Source organism: Saccopteryx leptura, chromosome 3 (genome assembly GCF_036850995.1).
Source record: "Saccopteryx leptura isolate mSacLep1 chromosome 3, mSacLep1_pri_phased_curated, whole genome shotgun sequence".
Classification (NCBI taxonomy): Eukaryota; Metazoa; Chordata; class Mammalia; order Chiroptera; family Emballonuridae; genus Saccopteryx; species Saccopteryx leptura.
This window is the reverse complement of record NC_089505.1, coordinates 45224807-45245885: the sequence shown is the minus strand read 5'-3', so window position 1 is coordinate 45245885 and position 21079 is coordinate 45224807. Positions and strand designations below refer to the sequence as shown.

The following is a 21079-nucleotide window of genomic DNA, read 5'->3' as shown; positions in this document are numbered from 1 at the left end:
GGCTACATCTGGCTCGCAGACAAATCTTTAATAAAAAAAATAATGTTAAAAATATAAAACATTCTCATGTATTACAATCCATTCATTTCCTACTGCTCATGTTCATGGTTGCGGGTGGCTGGAGCCAATCACAGCTGTCCTCCGGGACAACACCAAATTTTTGTTGGATAATGCGTAAGGTACACGGGTCGTTGTATGGCTCTCATGGAATTATATTTTAATATATGTGGCATTCATGGCTCTCTCAGCCAAAAAGCTTCCCGACCCCTGCTCTAGGGTTTACTACTATTATTAAAACTTTTATTAGTATTTATAATAGCCTAGAAAACATCTAGAAAGGATGTGAGAGATTGTTTTGTTTATTACACTTGCTTTGGATTCTTAGAGAGTGAAATCACATTTGTATTTTGGGCACGGCTTTAGACACTATGGACAAACTTTCATAAATACATCAGTTCAGCAGTCCAAATTGGCCTCACTATTTTCAGAATGCTTCTCTTGTGTTCATTCATACACCCAATCATTGCTAAAGTTCTGGCAGTAGCATTTGCTCTGTACTTACTGAAGTTGAGAGAGCATGCCTAGGCTCTGGCCAGGGCCTGGGAGCAGTTGCATTCCACTAATGGGAAGTTGGGTTGATTACAATCCTGCCCCAAACACAGCCCATCCAGTTACCCAGCGCTCGCCTTGAACCCCCAGCACCACATTCACGGCCCACTACAGGTCTTATCTCACACTGCAGGTATCTTTCCTGGTCTCTGTGTTCTGGGAAAAAAATTCCCCTAGAGCAATGTTTTTCAACCCGTGATCTGCAGACTGGTCTGCCAGAAATTTCGTGCGGGTCTGCACAAGAGTTAACCATCTTGATGTTGTATGAAGATTATAGGCCCAATGACCTTATGCTCAGAGTGATTTCTGCCTTAGCTGTCCTTGAAATAATTCTGTTTTCACTGGACCCCAAGTATAAAAATGTTGAAAACCACTGCCCTACAGTCTTTAAAGATTTTTGCTCTGCAATTTTACTACTATATCTTCAGCTGTGAATTTGTTTGTATTTATACAACTTAGGACTGTGCTTCTGGAATTTTAGGATTCATCATTATCAACTCTGAAAAATTCTCAGTTCCCCCCTTTTTCCCCAATACTACTTCCCCTGAACTCATGTTGGAGAACTCAGTGTCCGACATGGTCACTTTATTTATTTTTACCTCTAGTAATCTCCATTCCATTTACACCACTTCCATCCTCTCAGATATCAGCAAGAGCTCCAGCTCCAACATCGTAGCAATCCTGTCTCTGCTCAGAACCGGCTAGTCTTCTGATACCTCCTACTTAGTAAGCTTTTTATCATCCTTGTTTATAGATCTCGTTAAGATATTTAGTGCCTAAGTCCCGTTATTTTCCTCTGGTTGTTAAACTTTCACAATTGTATCCGTTCCCCATCTGTCACTTGCACTGGTTTCTCCCAGCGTTTTCACTCCATTGTCCTTCCAGCAACGCCAAACCTTGAGGCCCCAAATATGTAAGTCCCCTCCCACCCCCCAGGATACTTTCTTTATACCCCCTCCTGGAAACAGGAGGACATGCATAACTATTCACACTGGGGCTCTTCCAAACTCCTAGTTTCCAGTTTACCTGGGGCCCATTGCCCCTCAACCCTTTTACTTATGTTTGACTGCTAACTATTCCAAAGCAATGCCACTCTCCACAGTTCCCTCGACTGAGAATGCCGCCTTCTTCACCTGGTAAAGTCATTAAAATCAGGGCCTGCGAATGTCCGTTCATCCCTCTTCCTACAAAAAGCTGCGTCCACTCCAATTCTTTCCCCCTTCCCTCTGTGTCAGTGGAAAAGGGGTCTGCAAACCTTACCGTGCCTTTCGGTTCCCACTGCCTTCTCCGCGTTTCAGATTTGGCTCCAGTTGTCCCCTCTTTCCTTATCTTCGTCTTCTCCCTCTTGACAGGCATCTCAGCCTTCTCTCGGCCTATAAACTTATTTAGCTCTCTCTCGAGTGTAAGGAATTCTCCCTGAATTTCCCAGGAGCTTTTGATTACCTGTCCTCTTTCTCCCAAGAGTGACCTGAGTTTATAATTTTCATATGCCTTGTCTCCCATTCATTTTTTTCTAGTGTAAATTTTATTTTTTTTGTTAGTTATACATGTACACAAAACATAGTAGCCCTTTACATTTGTTCAGTCCTTCTGGTGCGTTATTTCAGAACATTTTTAATGGTTTCATATAAATACTACACATGTTCTAATTTATGCTTAGGCATTTTTTTTTATTGTTAACATTGCAAATGGTCCTATGCCTCTCCTTTTATATATCTAGAACCACTATGGCCCTAGTCGGGAAAAATGCATGGATCCTGGGACTCATGAGCTGGAGTCAAATTCTGCTCTGGTTGTGATCAAGGAAGTGTTATTTTACCTCTATGACTCCATTTCCTATTTACAAATGGAGATAATGGTATATACCTCATCAGGCTGTAGTGGCGATCGCAAGGGTTTATACATGTAAAACCACTAGAACAGCGCCTGACCCATGGTAAGTACCATGTCGCTACTACCTGTTTTATATGTTATTTAAATTTAAATTTTTAAATTAAGATATCTTCTTGTTTGATTTTATATGCTGCTCCTTTATTATATTGCTCATAAAAATTAGGGGATATTTCAAAATGAATATGAAACTATAAAATATGCCCTAATTTTTGTGAGCAGTATATATTTCCTTATTGTTTCTAGTAAGTTTTTAGTTTATTCTTTTAGATTTTGAGAACGTGATCTTAATATCCATAAATAGTGCTGGTACAATCTCCTTTACAATATATTATATATGCATTTAATTCCATTGTCAATATTTCTAGTGCCATATTAAACGCACCTAATATCTCCCTATTAAGAGTGATACTGGCTTTGGGACCAAGATTATGTGGAAGTGTATGTTATTATGTTAAGAAAGCGTCCATTTAGCCCCTTGTTTTTCCTCATTAGGAACAGGTGTTGAATTTTGACCAGTGCTTTTTCAGCATCTATGGAATTAGAAGCAAATAATTTCTTCCCTTGGACCACTCTCTAGACCCAGCCATATGATTACTAACATCTTTAGATGTCCCAATATTAAACATTTGGTGATGATGGATGAGTTCATTAAAATGCTGCTGAAAAAAATAAAAAATAAAAATAAAGTGCTGCTGAACTCACGTTGATAACATTTTAAGATTTTTGCATTACTGTTCTTTTGTGAGATAGGTCTGTAATTTTCTTTCTTTGTGTCAGTCTTCTCAGGTTTTATTAGCTTGACAAAAACAATTCAGAAGTTTTCAACATTTTCAAGTTTTCTCAAGCTCGGCATTGGAATTACCGGCTTTTAAAAAAAGGGTTGATAGCGTTGGTCCATGCACCTGGATATTGTGGTAATGTGGTGGGAGGGGGTGACACTCTGATAATTTTTTTAATGGAAATTTTTTTTAATTTTTAAATTTTAGTTTTGATAAAATTATATTATCTTACATTTATTCATAAATAATTGAGCAAAATAGTCTATTATCCTTTTAGTTTCCTCTGCTCTGATGGCTGTTTTTACCTCATTTCTTATTTTATACGTGCCTTGACTCTAGCTTTTCATGGTTATTTTTCCAGAAGTTTATCTATTTTGTCATTTTTTCCCCTGAAATAAAAATCAGTTTTTAATTTTTTTTTTTTAGTTCTACTGTTTTTCAGAAGTTGACAAGCCATTTGTTACTGCCCAAGACAGAAGTAAAAATGTCCTAACCCCAGGGAGGCACTTGGTAAGATTGACACCTTCCTCTGATGTCACAAGTATCCCTGTTACAGCCTTGCCCCTAAAGAAAGTGGGGACTGTGTGTGCACACTGAGAGGTCGCCTGTGTTTGGACTGGGGTGGGGACCGGAATGCAGTAGCCCCAGGACCTGAACACCCACTGTGTAACTTCAATTCTGGCATGCTAACATTCACTCGACTATAGAAAAATTATATCTAGTTAACTTCAAATCCAGCTCAATCATCATTTTGAAAATCAAAACTGGATCAGTCTGGGATTCATCAAACCTGGCACCATTTAAGAAAAAGTAATATAATTATTGAGGAGAAAGACTGAAAAGCTGACAATTTCATCTGTATTTCCCCTTTTGCTCTTTGAAAGTGGCCCGTTCAAGTAAAATCAAGAGCGGGATTTGAGTCCTGACTTTGACGCTTACTACCTGTGTGACCCTGGACAAATAATATAACTTTTCTAGTCCTCAATTTATTCACCCTCATAATAAAGAGTATTTTATTTGATAATCTTTGTCAAGCATTCCAGCCCTAATAGGCAAAATGATCACATTTGGATTCTGCTGCCCCCTGCTGTCACTTTACCAAATTGCAAATTTTACCTTTCCAAAGCCATAGAATCCAAGTTTTTGTCAGCTTTACATTTATCTAATTTTCCTTCTTATAGTTCATTCATCTATCCTCCTACTTATAAGCCATATGTCTTTCTTTGACAACCAAACACCCTCTTAACTTGAACATTAAAACAATCTTCTTACTTTTGCTGTTCAAATCTTCCTTTCCTGATTTCTTTGAAAGTTTTGTTGTAATCTCCCACTATTGTGATGGAATTTTATAATGTTCTACAGTTCTATTAATTTTTGTTTTATATACTTTGAGATCATTTTAAATATGTATATTCAATATTAAAATCATTTTAACTTTGTAGTGAATTGATTCTTTAAGAATTTAAGTAGCTGTCTCTACCCCTTTTGCTTTTTTTTTTTTTTTAATCTGCTTTTTAAGTCTGTTTTCTCTGATGAGAGTATCTCAGTGGCCTTTGGAGAACATATAATCAATGTATATTCTTTACCCTTTCACCTTCAAACTCTGAGTCTTTATTTTTCGGTGTGTTCCTTATAAACAACTTGTCACTGGATTATTTTTTCCAATTAGAATTCTTTCTTTTAACTGGAGAATTTAGTCTTTGATCAAGCACTCTCAAAATCCAATTCCGGCCTGACCTGTGGTGGCGCAGTGGGATAAAGCGTCGACCTGGAACACTGAGGTCGCCGGTTCCAAACCTTGGGCTTGCCTGGTCAAGGCACATATGGGAGTTGATGCTTCCTGCTCCTCCCCCTTCTCTCTCTCTCTCTCTCTGTCTCTCTCTTTCTCTCTCACTCCTCTCTCTCTAAAAAAATCAATAAATAAGATATTTAAAAAAAAAAAAAAAATCCAATTCCGCCCTGGCCGGTTGGCTCAGCGGTAGAGCGTCGGCCTGGCGTGCGGGGGACCCAGGTTCAATTCCCGGCCAGGGCACATAGGAGAAGCGCCCATTTGCTTCTCCACCCCGCCCCCCTCCTTCCTCTCTGTCTCTCTCTTCCCCTCTCGCAGCCGAGGCTCCATTGGAGCAAAGATGGCCCGGGCGCTGGGGATGGCTCCTTGGCCTCTGCCCCAGGCGCTAGAGTGGCTCTGGTCACAAAAGAACGACCCAGAGGGGCAGAGCATCGCCCCCTGGTGGGCAGAGCGTCGCCCCTAGTGGGCGTGCCGGGTGGATCCCGGTCGGGCGCATGCGGGAGTCTGTCTGACTGTCTCTCCCTGTTTTCCAGCTTCAGAAAAATACAAAAAATAAAAAATAATAAAATAATAAAGTAAAATCCAATTCCAATTACGCCTGCTTGGCTCCTGCCAGTATATCCTAGCTAATTCTTTTCCATGTCTAGTCTCCCTCACCAAACCCAGCACATCTCCAGCCAGACTTGGCTAGAATTTCACCCTGGTTATAAACCTTGAAGCCCAGAATAAAATGGGGGCAGTTAGTTATTCTCGGAGAGGTGTGGGGATTGGTGAGTAGCAGTCTTGGCAACATCTTCTAGCATGAACAGAGGTGATTCACTGGGGAGAGCTACCTTTGTAAGACCAAGGGCAGCAGGGGCTGCAGAGTCAGCATCCTCAAGGGGCTCCATCCAGATGTACCTATGGCATGTTTCAAGGTTCTAGGTTTTCTCCATCAGAGCCTTGACTTTCACAAAATAAAACTTGGTGGCAGATTTGCTCAGTGTTAGAGCATTGGGCCAGCATGTGGTTGTCTCAGGTTCAATTCCTGGTCAAGGCACACAGGAGAAATGACCATCTACTTCTCTACCCTTCCCCCTTCTCTCTCTCTCTCTTCCTCTCCTGCAGCCATGGCTCAATTGGTTCCAGTGCATTGACCCCAGGCACCAAGGATGACTCCATGGAGCCTCCACCTCAGATGTTAAAAATAGATGGGCAGATATTTTTCTTTTTCTGCCTGGCTTATTTCACTTAACATAATAGTTTCCAGGTCCATCCATGTTGTTGCAAAAGGTAAGATTTCCTTCTTTTTCATGGCCCCATAGTAATCCACTCGTCCACTGACAGACACTTGGGCTGTTTCCAGATTTTCGCTATGACCTCGCTCATTTGAGGAATCCAATAACAATATGAACTGAGGAATAGAATTGAGACAGAGGAGGGATCAAAGGGACCAGAGTAAAAGAGGACAGAGGGAAGGGGGATGATAGGATGGGATAAACCTGAAGGGAAGGGGGGAGGGCGCTGTAGGGAGGGGTACAAGGGAGATGTTGAGGGGAATACGGGGGAAGGGGGGTGCATTTGGGGCCACACTAGAATCTATGTAAACACAATAAATTAAAATCAGTTAAAAAAAAATAGATGGGCAGACCATAGGCCCCAGATGGGGGTTGCCAGGTGGATTCCAGTTGGGGCTCATATGGGAGTCTGTCTCTCTATGCCCCCTCTTCTCACTTGGAAAAGAAGAAAAATAAAAATGGATGAATGTTATCTATGTCCTAGCTTCAATTACACATAATGCATGACACAAATTTAAGAAACAAAACAGAAAAGCAAAACTGAACTTGGCTAAATATTCACGTCTCTGAAGTTCTGTGACTATAATAATTAAATAGCCTGCCTGAAGCTCAGCTGTTTCACTCCAGGCCTCCTTGTAAGCTTCCCACACGTCCTCCAGGCCTCTTATTTTGGCACGAACAGCTTGATGACAGCCCCCAGTCTCTCTTATCCTGCTGTAAGTCATCAGTACAACCCAGCAGGAACTAGCCAACTCTGCTCTTCTTGTAGGCATTTTTCTCCCCATATTTATCAAATGCTTTTGTCATTGAACTTCTAAAGAATTCCTTTTCTTGGGGGGCATTTGCCCAAGTTACCACCTGTGTCTGGGGTGTCCAAGACCACCCCCAGGTTGAGTGATTTGTTAGAAAAACCCACAGGACTAAGCATAAAAGTGTACTCATGACCATGATTTAGAGCAGCGGTAGTCAACCTTTTTATACTGTTAGCAGTAAAATTTTTGTATCTCTGTTAGCAGTAAAATTTTCTAACCGCCCACCAGTTCCACAGTAATGGTGATTTATAAAGTAGGAAAGTAACTTTACTTTATAAAATTTATAAAGCAGAGTTACAGCAAGTTAAAGCACATAATAATAATTACTTACCAAGTACTTTATGTCGGATTTTCGCTAAGTTTGGCAGAATAAATCTTTATGAAACAACTTACTATAGTTAAATCTGTTTTTATTTATACTTTGGTTGCTCCGCTACCACCCACCATGAAAGCTGGAACGCCCACCTGTGTGCGGTAGGGACCAGGTTGACTACCACTGAATTTTAGAGAAAGAACATCAAACAGAATCAACCGAGGGAAAAGCACATGAAAAAACCAGAGGGAACCAGGCACAAGCTCCATGGGTCTTGTCCCAGAAGAGTCACAGAGGATGAGCTTAATTCCTCCAGCAACGATGTGTAACATCTATGAAGTATTATTCATCAGGGAAGCTTGCCCAAGCCTAGGCATAGGCCAAGGTTTTGAGGTTTTCTTTGTCTAATCTATTTTTAATTCATTGGGATGACATGGTTTACCAAACCATACAGGTTTTAAGTGTACAATTCAGTGGAACACCATCTACCCGTAGCATCTGGCACCCTCCACCCCAGGTGAAGTCTCTTTTTCACCCCCTCACCCCCACTTTGCCCCCCTCCCTCTCCCTCCACCCCCACTTTCCCTCTGGCTGTTGCCACCCTGTTGTCTGTGTCTGTGTGTTATGGATATATGTTTTTTGACTACCCCCTTCTCCTTCTTTCATCCAGTGCCCTCACCCTTCTCCCCTCTAACTGCTATCCATCTATTCCTTGTGTCCGTGCCTGTTTCTATTTTGTTCATCAATTTATAATGTTCGTTAGATTCCATATATGTGAGATCATATGGTATTTGTCTTCCTCTGCCTGGCTTATTTCATTTAGCATAATAATCTCCAGGTCCACCCATGCTGTTGCAAAAGGTAGGATTTTATTCTTTTTTATGGCCACATAGTATTCCATTGTGTATATGTACCACAGCTTTTTTATGCACTAGCCCACTGATGGACACTTGGGCTGTTTCCAGACCTTGGCTATTGTAAATAATGCTGCAAATGAACATGGGGGTACATGTATTCTTTCAAATTAGTGTTTAGAGGTTTTTAGGATATATTCCCAGAAGTGGGATAGCTGGGTCAAAAGGCAGTTCCATTTTTAATTTTTTGAAGAAACCGCATAGTGTATTCCACAGTGGCTGCACAAGTCCGCATTCCCACCAGCAGTGCAGGAGGGTTCCCTTTTCTCCACGTCTTCACCAGCGCTTATTTGTTGATTTATTGATGATAGACATTCTGGCAGCTGTGAGGTGATGATATCTCATTGTGGTCTTAATTTGCATCTCTGATGATTAGTGATGAGCATTTTTTCATATGCCCGTTGGCCATCTGTATGCTCTTGTTGAAAAAGTGTCTATCTACTCAGGCCCTATGCCCATTTTTTAAATTAGAATGTTTGTCTCCCTGGTGTTGAATTCTATAAGTTTTTTATAAATTTTGGTTATTAGCCCCTTATCAAATATATCAGCTAATATGTTCTATTGAGTGGGTTGTTTTTCATTTTGTTGATGGTGTATTTTGCTGTGCAAAAGCCTTTTTATTTGATGTAGTTCCCATTTATTTTTTCCTTTGTTTCACTTGCTTGAGGAGACATAATATTGGCAAAATGCTGGCAAAAATATTGCTATGAGAGATGTCTGAGATTCTGCTGCCTGTTTTCTTCTAAGATTTTTATCATTTTGTGACTTACATTTAAGTCTTTTATCCATTTTGGATTTATTCTTGTGTATGGTGTAAGTTGGTGGTCTAGTTTCATTTTCTTTTTTGCATGTTCCTGTTCAATTTTCCCATCATTATTTATTGAATAGACTCTGTTTACTCCATGGTATGCTCTTGCCTCCTTTGTCAAATATTCATTGACCATAAAGGCCTGGGTTTACTTCTGGGGTTTCTGTTCTGCGAAACCAGAATTTTTATTGGATTTAGTCATATGGGTGCACTCTGACTAGCTTGTACCAAAATTTCAGATTCCCAGAAAGAAAGCAGGTATTCAACATAAACCCATTTGTTTGTACAAACATTTCCGGTACAGTAAACCACTCTTACCAGTTAGGAAATGGGGTAAAACACTTCTGAAATCACTGCCAGACATTAGACCAAGGCGAACTTGCAAACAGGACTTCATAAGGGTAACAGGTTGGAGGCCTGCTGTGGTAACTCTTTTTTTTTTTAATTTATTTTTTTATTTTTCCGAAGCTGGAAACAGGGAGGCAATCAGACAGACTCCTGCATGCACTTGACCGGGGTCCACCCGGCATGCCCACCAGGGGGCGTCGCTCTGCCGCAATCAGAGCCATTCTAGCACCTGAGGCAGAGGCCACAGAGCCATCCTCAGCGCCCGGGCAAACTTTGCTCCAGTGGAGCCTTGGCTGCGGGAGAAGAAGAGAGAGACAGAGAGGAAGGAGAGGGGGAGGGGTGGAGAAGCAGATGGGCGCTTCTCCTGTGTGCCTTGGCTGGGAATCGAACCCGGGACTCCTGCACACCAGGCTGATGCTCTACCACTGAGCCAACTGGCCAGGGCTGTGGTAACTCTTTACTGAGCATCATCTGTGAAATACTTAGTGACCGAGCCATGGCCTCATGCCGAAGACTGCATGTATCCCACTTACAGATCGGGATGGAGTCTTCTTTACTGTGGGGGTGGGAGATGAGCCAGCACCTGATCTCCTTATACCCTCTTTCCTCAGCTCTCCTTGTCCACCTGTTAGTCTGGGTCCTCCAAGAAGCAGACACCAAGACCAAGAAGGGGTCAACTGTGTAATGGATTAAAAGGGGCAATGCTGGTGGGGGAAAACCAGGAGGGAGCTGGGAGGCAACCAGACCCAGATGCAGGTGACTCCAGAAGATGAAAGCAGGAAAAGAGGTGAGGTGAAAGCAACTGAAACTACAACATGATGCTCAGGGAGTCTGGCAAGACCATCAGGGAGCCCTCAAGCCAAAGTCAAGGTGGAAGATCCCTCTCAAGATCTGTCCTCGGCTGGCCCAGCGTGTGAGAAGCAGAGCCCCATGTTAACAGCAATAGGCTTCAGGGTACAGGAGCTGGGCAGGCCGCGGCCCAGTCCAGTTCCTCCTGGTGGAGTGGACAGATGTTCTCACGGCTGCCACAAGCCATTGCAGCTTTCAAAGTGCACCTGAAAATGACTGTCAGACAAAACTTTAGCACCAACACATAGGTATTTGCAATACCTTTTAGTTATATATATTTATATATACAGTGTGTCCGTAAAGTCATGGTGCACTTTTGACCGGTCACAGGAAAGCAACAAAAGACGACAGAAATGTGAAATCTGCACCAAATAAAAGGAAAACCCTCCCAGTTTCTGTAGGATGATGTGGCATGTATGCATGCGCAGATGATGACGTAACACCGTGATTACAGCGGAGCAGCCCACGGCCATGCCGGTCAAGATATGGATGGTACAGAGGAGAGTTCAGTATGTCTGTGGCTCGCTAAATTCGAATCCGTGACCAAAGTGCAACATGAATATCGGCGTGTTTATAACGAAGCGCCACCACATAGGAATAACATTACTCGGTGGGATAAGCAGTTGAAGGAAACCGGCAGTTTGGTGGAGAAACCCCGTTCTGGTAGGCCATCATTCAGTGAGGAGTCTGTAGAGGCTATACGGGATAGCTACCTAAGGAGCCCTAAAAAATCTGTGCGTGAGCCCACATCGAACTGCACTGAACAGGTATGAAACTGGGAGTTTTCCTTTTATGTGGTGCAGATTTCACATTTCTATTATTTTTTTATTGCTTTCCTGTGACCTGTCAAAAGTGCACCATGACTTTACGGACACACTGTATATAAATCACCTAAAATAGAATGCCGATTAACAAAGAAAAGACAAAAATAATCTTTGATATAAACTGAACGATATCCTACAAGATACTGTTCTGGGGGAAAAGCTTTTCTAAATTACTTGTTTCACTGGGAATTTAAACAGATACATAGACAGCATTTTTAAGTTAGGACTAAATCCAGGTTAGTCAGAGACAAAAAAAAATGTTTATAAATATTCATAACAAGTAATTTTCTGAAATGACTTATGAGTGCAAAATACCATTTAGAAGTGTCTCTTTCTGACTAACCTCACATATTCTAAGCAAAGACAGGACATTCCTGCACATATTGTATCTAGTTCTGATGTGAGCTACAGATAGATGACTTCTGAGGAAAAAAACAAAAAAAACAGCAGTATAGATTTTCCTACAATTTATTTTACACACAATGTAATTTCTAAATTATATATGCTTAGATGATAAAATGGAAGAATACTCTCTTATACTGTCTAATAGTATTGCTGGTTGTTGGTTTTCTGATTTTTATCAATGTTATCCTCATAGATAACACTGGCTATCAATACTTGTCATACAAAACTAACCCAAGGAGACCGGAGTTTTTGCCGTCTAAGTTTTAACAAACTATTCCCACAGCTGCTCTGACAGTTCCTTCCAACCAACATGTTTTTAACTCAGATTAAACAGTTCCTAAGACCAGTTAATTCCTACCCCCCCCCCAAAATTGTTCTATTCAGCCTTTGCATACACTTTATGACTTGGTACAAATAATAGAAACTACAAGAAATAAATGATTTACCAAAATATTAATGTGAAACAAAATTTATTATTTAAAAAATGAGATCAATACATTTTCAATGTAGATGTCATATTTATTTACAGGCTAATAAAAAATATTAAACTCAACTAGATATAATACATTTGTCATAAATCCTATAGATTTGAGAGCAACTCTTAAGTGGAAGGGCAACCAAATACGTGGAATAGGACGTCAATTACAATTATAATAAGGATGTCAAATAATGTGCAATTTAGGCATGAATTAATATCTTTTGTTTCTAAACAAAAAACAAAAGTTCACTGTAGTCCAGGAATAAAACCAGCACCAAGACAAACTGCTAACTTTTGACAACTGTTTAGTTATAACTACCAAGACTCACAAATTTTCAACTCTCTTAAATCTATTTTAACAAGTCTAAAAACCTAAATGTTTTTCCATCATACTTGTAACAGCTACTGTAGAAGAGAATTTAGAGGTTAAAATGTAACTGCATACATGCATACTCACAACCCTCCCACTCTATTAAAATTTTTCTTAGCTATTGTTTGTGTGCATTTGTGTCCCTGTCTTTTTCTTTTTAACGGTAATGACCTTGCAGCAGTTGCCTAGATACCTGTTTGGTTTGGCCCTAGAAACTTGAGTGTTATGAGTTTCTTCCCTATATATGTGAAAATAGAAAACTGCTTCTCGTTCAGCCCTTTGGGGAAAGTCTGTAATTCTTCGTTCATCCCCCAAAGACCGCATAGCTAAAATGAACTTTTAACTGGGTAGTTTCTCCACCTCTGTCAGGAAGCTCAGAGCAGCATCTGAGCAAGTGCTCTCAGGGAGGCTTGCAAACCAGGGCGAAGCAGGACGGAAAGGGGCGCTGACCCCTGCAATTTTCAATTTTAAACTATGGGGAAAAAAATTTCGTTCTGAAAGGAGTTATATTGTAACCATTTCACACGTTCCTTTATATTACATGGCATCCTCATAGATATGCTAATTGAAGGCTCTTAAAAAATTCTGCATAGATGTATTAGTTCTTGAAAAAGCAAAAAATTTTAGCTAATATTTCCTAAGAACTCAGTCATAGAAATTCTCTGAAAAAAATGTCATGGTCATCCCATTCCAGATTTAAAAAAATTTAAAAACATGGTTTCAAGTCACAACAAAAAAGTTTTCAAATATGCCACAATGTCAAATTTTTTTGACTAAATGAACATACTGTACTGGCTAAAATCCAGTTTGTGGATCTTATGTCATGCATGGGGGCTGTGTATGAGTAGGGTGAATGCATAAGGAAAAAACATATGGTTTCTTTTAAGAGGCTTTTTGCCTAGCATGTCAGAGCAACAACAACATGTAGCTTGTTTATTCAGTTGTACAAGTAAATACTAGCTTTTGCTTAGAGACAACTTTATCCTACAAGGTATTTTAATATCAGTTAACTATATGCTATTGAGTACATTTGTATTACAAATTAACATGGAGATACACAGATGAATGAAACCATCCAAAACAAACCATAAATGAGCAATAGTTAAAACATAAAATTTATAAATAGCAAAACCACCAAATAAAGTATATACATTTTATAGATTTACCTATGAACAAATATATAGTGCATCTAGGAAAGACAAGAAAATGTGTATTATATCACATAACATCTAAATATTAGAAATGAAGAACTGATAATGCTCTAAAAGCCTTGTAGGCTTTCCCTACCACTTACCAGTCCCTTAAATGTATACCCTTTAAAACAGTGATACTGGAAAAACTATCACCTCCGTGAATGTATTATTTTCACTTTCCTTAACAAGGAACAACAAATAAAAAGAGGTACTCCATGCTTATTCCTGGGATAAGAGAACTAGCAAATTTCCTGTAGTTTGCATCTGAAAAGGACTGTAGTCAAACACACGCTGTCATGAAAAGCCAACCAAAACAACTACTGTATCAAACATCTTCACTTACGTTTCCCACCAGTAACGCAGCTTTTTAGATGACTGGAAAATCGGTTACTTTGAAAGATAACTGCTGTCTGAACATACTGTATTTTGTTGACACAGGAATAAATTTGAGCTTTTACTGCCAGCAAGATGTATCTTTTAAGTGCCAGGACTAGCACAGCAAGACAAACTTTCCCAACAACTCAAAATGTATAAATTTTGCAGATCCCAGAAAAATATTTGTGAGTAAACAGTAATAACATAATGCTCCAATACCATGCACAGAGATCAACATAATTGAGAATGGATATTTTACACTCATCTGCATTTTTTTAAAAACCAGAAAAGTCCAATGTACAGTAAATTTATAGAAACTCTAATGCAGCACTGATTGATCAAGGATTGTGTAGAGAAAACCACTTTGTACAGCATTGCAGAAAGCGGACCAGCAAACGCATCACAAAAAATGATCACTAAGAACTTGATTTATTGATAGATATTAAGATGCAAAACAAATTTAAAAAGAAATTAAAACCATTCTTTCAGTTTAAAAAAATTAAGTCAAGCCTATATTCTGCAATTCATCGAGTTAAGGTCTGTCCTTTGAAATACCACACTTGACATTCTGGGATATATAACATGAATTCATTTATTCTCTTGTATTTAAAGGCTATTTTCTTATAAAATACTGGTTTGCACTATCCTTCTACTCCATAGAAAAGATAAAATAAAATAGTAGTGCTTCTTTTGGTACCTAAGACCCTAGTAATACCCCTTTGGGAAACACATGCTTTGGTGTTTTACAATTTTTAAGAAAATCAAAATTGCTTTACATGCAACAGCCAATTACGATCCACCACAGGAACAGGAAGTAGGCATTTAGAATTGTTCACATGAAGCCCTGAGGTACTGCCTTTCATTCAGGCAACAAACAGCCTCCCTTTATCTTGTATATTGTATAAAGTCTTTGTCATAGTCTGAGTGGACTTTACAGTCTTGTCCGGGGTTACAGTCCCCTTAGTAAGATTTTTTATGATACAGGCTGTGCAGGTCATCTAAGTTAGAAGCCCTGTCTTCCGGCGGGGTTTCACTCGAAGTTCCTAGGTCTCCGTTTTCATGTCCATCAGTTGCTGCCTTCTTATTAAAGCCTAAAAGAAAGGGGAAAAGCAGTTAAGCAGTTCCTTTCTTGTCTAAAAGGAAAAGGTCTTGTGATTTTACTGAGCAAAAACAAAGCAATCAATGCCCCTGATTAAGAATAGTAATCTGAGGCAAGCCATGGGGCCCTAGATTAATCAAGTTAGCAATTTCTGAAAAAGGAATTTTTCCTTTTTATAGCGAATATCAAACAATGTAGAGATTTAAAAAATATTATCTACTGGACCTACCTAAAAATTGTGTAAAAGTTTGTTGACAAGACAATGTCCAGATAACAAATTTAATTAATCTTGGTTAATCTACAAAATAGATATTAGGCTTTCAAATAAGTGAGAGTTGACTATGTCATCTATTTAGTGAGCTGTGAAGTATGGACATGTGCTAAACAATAACCAGTGCATCTATTTTGTGTGTGTGATTTGAGCAGTTAATAGCCATATATCCTAAGAGCATACATTTTTAGCTGAGTCACAATTTAAGTGGTCTGCAATTTACATAAGTAACAGAGAAGTCTTTTAGCCTGAGTGACAAAGAAAAGAAAGCACAAGCCTTCTAATCCTGACAAAATGGTAGAAAGGATAAAAGACAATGAAATCATAGGGAGAGAAGCCCAGCTGTGTAAGGTATTGACATAATGCCACAAGGGTTTTGTTCAAGATTCAAGAGAATAATAGTAACTGCTCTTTGTGTAGCTAACTTATACAAGTTTAGCAGAAGGGCAACAAGTTCATCAAATTCACTATAAAACTATCCTGGAAGTTCTCAAACGAATGCTCTTAGGATGCCTTTATCCTCTTAATAAATACTCCAAAGAGCTTTTATGTGCATTATTATAGTATTATATGTGGGTTACTGGTGTTTACTGTATTAGTAAAACTAAGAAATCTAAAAAAATTATAACTGTTAAAAATGACAAAAAACCCCAATAAATGTTAACATAAATAACACTCCTATTTAGTGAAAATAACCATTTTCCTCAAGAAATTTAACAGAAGAGTGGCATTATTTTACAATTCTGCCAATATCCCTAATGCCTGGCTTACAGACAGCCGGGTTCTCACATTTGCTTCTGCCCAGTCTGCTTCCATGTAAAAAGGTCACTCTCGCACAGACATGCAGTTGGAAGAAGAGTAGTTTAACAGTCTTTCCAGATAACTGTCAATAGTCTTGATATTATATCAAAACTTGACAATATAGAATTTGAAACCAGACCTGCAAACTTTTTGTACTCTGTTACAGTGAAATCCATTCATCTATCATGTACTTTGCCTGGCTATTTTGCCCATGCAGGATTTTGTAGTATCATACACTGGTCATTAGAGATATTAGCTCACTGAATTATACAGCATTTCTAAAAGTTGCTATGTATCATTTTACTATATGAAAAGAACACATTCATTAATATCACCACCATTCTTATTAGAAAAGGTCTGAAAGTGTTGAGAAGCTGTCAAGCTCAATGTGGTTGATGCATGTTTTACAACATTCTAATTTTCACTTGCAAGCTCACATTTTATCATTTGTAATAAATACTGTCAGTTGTTTTTTCTTCAAGTGACAGACTCACTTTATTTTCAAGAAAATGCCAACTTGTCTGTACAACCATAATTTGTCAGTCATTCTTTCAACTAAATATTGTCTTCCGTGAAAACAAATGGCTAGTTCAGCTAGCATCTTATTCACTCAAGTACTTTCCCTTGAGACCAGCATCTTAGTCCAGCATATGGACCAAGTGCTTTATGCATACTTCCCATCTCATCACACAGAATATTAAAAAAATAGTGTACTCAAGCATCAAGATTTAATAAAATGAAGTTTTCACTATTTCATCAAGGATATTTGTAAGTAAGACTAGCGTTTTCTTCTTCTTCTTTTTACTCTGAGTGGACGGCAAGGCAGAAGACAATGACACCAGGACAGTGGCACCACTGCCCTGTTCCAGACCATGGCACCAGTTCTGTTGCCACTGCTTTTGCAGCATCAGTGTAAATATTAACACAAAAACAAGATCACATACCCTGATTCTAGTAGTAACTATGATATAACGGTCTCACCACTTATTCACTATTATGAGAGAAAAAGTATTTGTATCAAGACAGAGAGATGACATTAAGATGCATTTAATCTAAAAGGCATGTTGGTCTTTGCTTCAGAGTTAGGAAACTTTATTTATTTTTCAAAGATCACTTGTAGTTCAGTAACTGTAATGTTCTCATCTCGAGGTCCAAGATGAATCTAGAACTTAGAAGTAAATAAAATGTTAGCACATTTTCTGATGTACAAAAAAACTATAAGCAAAGGAAAGCTATTCATCTTCTTAATGATGGTTTCCCCTTTATTAAAAGTGTTGCTGAAGGAACATCTGAGGCTTTCACGTTTAAACACTTTATTAATAATAACTTTTAGAGTGATTTTTACCTTGTAACACTTTGATTTCCCCACTTGTGTCTTTGCAACTAGCACCGGGATTATTACCTCCATCTAACTCATCAAGATACAAACGGTAACGATGTCCGCTCTCATCTTCATACTCTACATTTTCGTCATCAGAATCCACTTCAGGAGCTACATAAACTACTTCAAATTCAATCTCTCCTCTCTAAAATGGGGAAAGAAAATGAGGAAGACAAGTTATGGTGACTGTAATTACAAAAGGATTTCTAAATTCTTTGGGGTAGGGGATGGAAATGAGGAATAGTCATCAGATCTCAAATGTAGCTTCTCTCAAGACAATAAATAATGACATTCTAGAATCTCAAAGAGGCAGAAGAAAACTTAGAGACCATGTCCAGACCAAACCTATGAATCCACTCTACAAGTAATTTCTTTTTATACTGTAATTTTTGGCAATAGACCTAAAATAAGGATGCTTAACTATGCAACTAATAGAATTCTGGAACAAATGTTTAAGTCATTTTGCCATTTTGTACATTACATAGCAATTCAGCAAATCCATCTAAATAGTCAGATATTAAATAAAATTGCACCTAAAAGCATCACACAAACTTTTTGTTGACTAATTCAAGGAACCTCTACACAATGATTTCTTGTTTCTTAGACTAGATTTTGAACCTTTTCCTGAGTACCATACATGGTGTTAATCAAAGCATTCTGTTCAGTAATAACAGACATCACTATATTTATTGTGCAAAATCATATCCCTTAGTCCTGAGAATAACACTATTGTAGTCTCTCTTACATGAATGAGAAACCCAAGCAAGTCCCAGAGAAAACACTGACTCTTCTAATATGATGAACAAGTAAAATAAGAAATTTGACAATCAAGTCCTTGCTCTTTCTACTATACTAGACTAATTGTGTAATATTTGTACAATTATTCTTTAATGACAACTTTATGTTCAAGTAAAAAGTTACGGATCATTTTATGTTAAAAAAAATTCCAAGCTATAATTGTCATTTAATAAGAGACTGCAAGCTTGACACACAAGTCTGGTATGTGCAATCTCTGAAAATTACGGCCTGCCTTTGCTCAAAAGAAAGCATGCCATTTTTTATTGCTACTCACTAAGTTAGTCGCTTTGGTGCTCCTCTTTTCCCAGCAGTTTAAGGTTATGTTTCAGAATTTTAATATGTGCTTAGCGTTTCCTGAACACGCCGTGCCTGCCTATTTGTGTCTCCTTCAGCACAGCTGCCAGCCACCCGCCCTCCTGCTGCCAGACGACAGTGTTTTCTGGGCTGAGAAAACACTCACTTAAAGAGTCTAGGGCTGCTTCCTTAGATCTCCCTTATCAGAATATGCTTTAAAAATACCACTTTGGAGAGACAGATGGATAACACAGTGGTTTTAAGTAAAATTCTAGGTGACAGAATTAGGTCTATGGGTCACGGTCACAGACACACAAGATTTTAAGCTTAATATGAGAAACAGCTTTCTAAAACTCATCAATATACTATAATGCAATGGGCTGCTTTATCAACAAGTCCTTTAATGCAATTATTTAATTGGCAATATTGTAGAGGTTTGTGCATCATGTGGAGTTGAACCAACTGAGCTATAAATTCACTTTCAACTCTGAGACTTAATTCTACATTTGCATACCACACTTACGATCCAACAAACATCTCAATGTACTACCGATGCCCCTGATTCCCTCAACCCTAATCTTCAGGGAAAAACAATACAAAAAATCTTAAGTACACTAAATAATAAATATAAAATCCTAACTCTATCATTTATTTGCCTGCAACTTTGAGCAAATCATTTATTTTTCTAAAAACCTTAGTTTTCTTCTTTTTAAATAAGAAAGTTGAGCTAAATGACTTCTAAATATCCTTTTAGATCTAACATTTATGATATAAAATAAATCCACTTCCAGCATTGCTTTTTCTGTATCACCTTATATTCATATAATGTTTTAGTGATTAAGGATGTTGTGCTCTCTAACGTCAAGTCCTGTTCTGAGGACTTGATATAATGTGTTAACGTACTTGAGCCTATGGCTCTCAGGGGAGGGCCCTGCAGCACAGAAGACTTGAGTTGCTCAAAGTTATCCAGCCATGGAAACGAGCAGATAAAATCTCCTCCTTCAATAAATGTGGCTAAATGTCTTCTATAAAAGCTTAAAAAAAAACAAAAAACACCCAAAAACTAGTATCTATATAAAAACACTTTACTACTTAAATAACTTCCTGGAAAGTACAGAATACTCAATAGATTCAATTGATAGGTCCAGTTTTAATTGGATATTCATAAAGGGAACATACCTGCTGGGAAAGAATGGTTACAGCTTCTTTATGTTTTGTATCCCTTAAATTCACTCCATTCACAGCCAGAATAGCATCCCCAACATGCAGCCCCCCACATCTATCAGCAGGCTGCCCTGGGTGGATCTCAGAAATGAGGATGGGGACGCCATGTTCTTTCCCACCCTAACAAAAAACAAAACAAAACAAAGGCAATAAATTAGTTTACTCTTTGTATAATCACAGACTATGCTAACAATAGTCTCTTAAAAATATATTTCATAAGCACCTATACTGTCTTTATAAACTCTGAATGAAATACAGTGGTTGGTACCTTGAGATACGAACAGACCAACATACGAATTTTATTTTAAGATACGAGCTGCAACTCGGTCAGTAATTTTGTTCGAGATCTGAGCAAAATTCCAAGATATGAGTCTTCATTCGGGAAGCTGCCGCTAGTTGGAGCGCTGGTGCACGGGTCCAGTATCGGCAGTTTGATATACGAGTTGACTGACTTATGAGCTAGATTACAGAACGAATTACATTTGCATCTCAAGGTACCACTGTATTTGCTTCTTAAGTAATGATGAATAAATTATTATGAGTATCTTAGTAAAACAATAATATACATGTGCTTTTCTAAAAAACATTTTAAAGCCAAAAACAAAACAACTCCAATCAGCTAAACTCTTAAATACAAATAAAAATATTTTATGTGTTAGTAGTCTACAGCACAATTAGATTCTATGAAATCTAAATCGCTATAAATGGTAAAACAAACCATTCTTTCATGTACCACAAAAATAACTGTAAGATCATAAAATTAATCTGAATTTCAGACATGTTAAATACGAAAAAATATGCAACACAGAACTAATGAAATGCAGTATTTGGTACATATCACTTTCTAGCTTGAATCATAGTTATTTGTATGTCTGTGTGCATCTGTGTATCTTATTTTTCCATTGTATAAACTTTTCATTATAAGAAACATTACATTAAGCAATACCAGAAATAAAATGAACTTATGCAGTGCCTAAGTATTACCAAATAAAATTAAGAATAAAACCAGCTCATTCATTCATCTGGAACAAAGAAAGCACTGAACAATAGCAAAATGACTGCAAATATATATATTTATAATAGATTTCTCTCAGGAATGTTACCCAAGACAATTCTTTGTAAATGCATCAAATTTAAAAAGGAACACTATTTAGGCCCAAGAGCTAGTCAAATCT

The 21079-nt window shown here is 38.3% G+C and overlaps 1 protein-coding gene across 3 annotated transcripts in view; it reads right to left on the bottom strand.

The window, feature by feature from the left end:
* Nucleotides 1–12123: 12123 nt before the first annotated feature.
* GOPC (golgi associated PDZ and coiled-coil motif containing) overlaps nt 12124–21079 on the bottom strand; it is a 41514-nt gene continuing 32558 nt past the window's right edge. Inside the window, exons 7-9 of one of the 3 annotated variants that reach the window (XM_066373389.1) lie at nt 19860–20024; nt 17610–17733; nt 12124–15127 (exon numbers count right to left, since the gene is read on the bottom strand). In XM_066373389.1, coding sequence (XP_066229486.1) covers nt 14997–15127; nt 17610–17733; nt 19860–20024 — 420 coding nt within the window. In that variant the 3' untranslated portion in view covers nt 12124–14996. Of the gene's footprint in view, nt 15128–17552; nt 17734–19859; nt 20025–21079 lie in introns of all 3 variants that reach the window. The other 2 variants (XM_066373386.1, XM_066373387.1) reach the window with 2 other exon arrangements.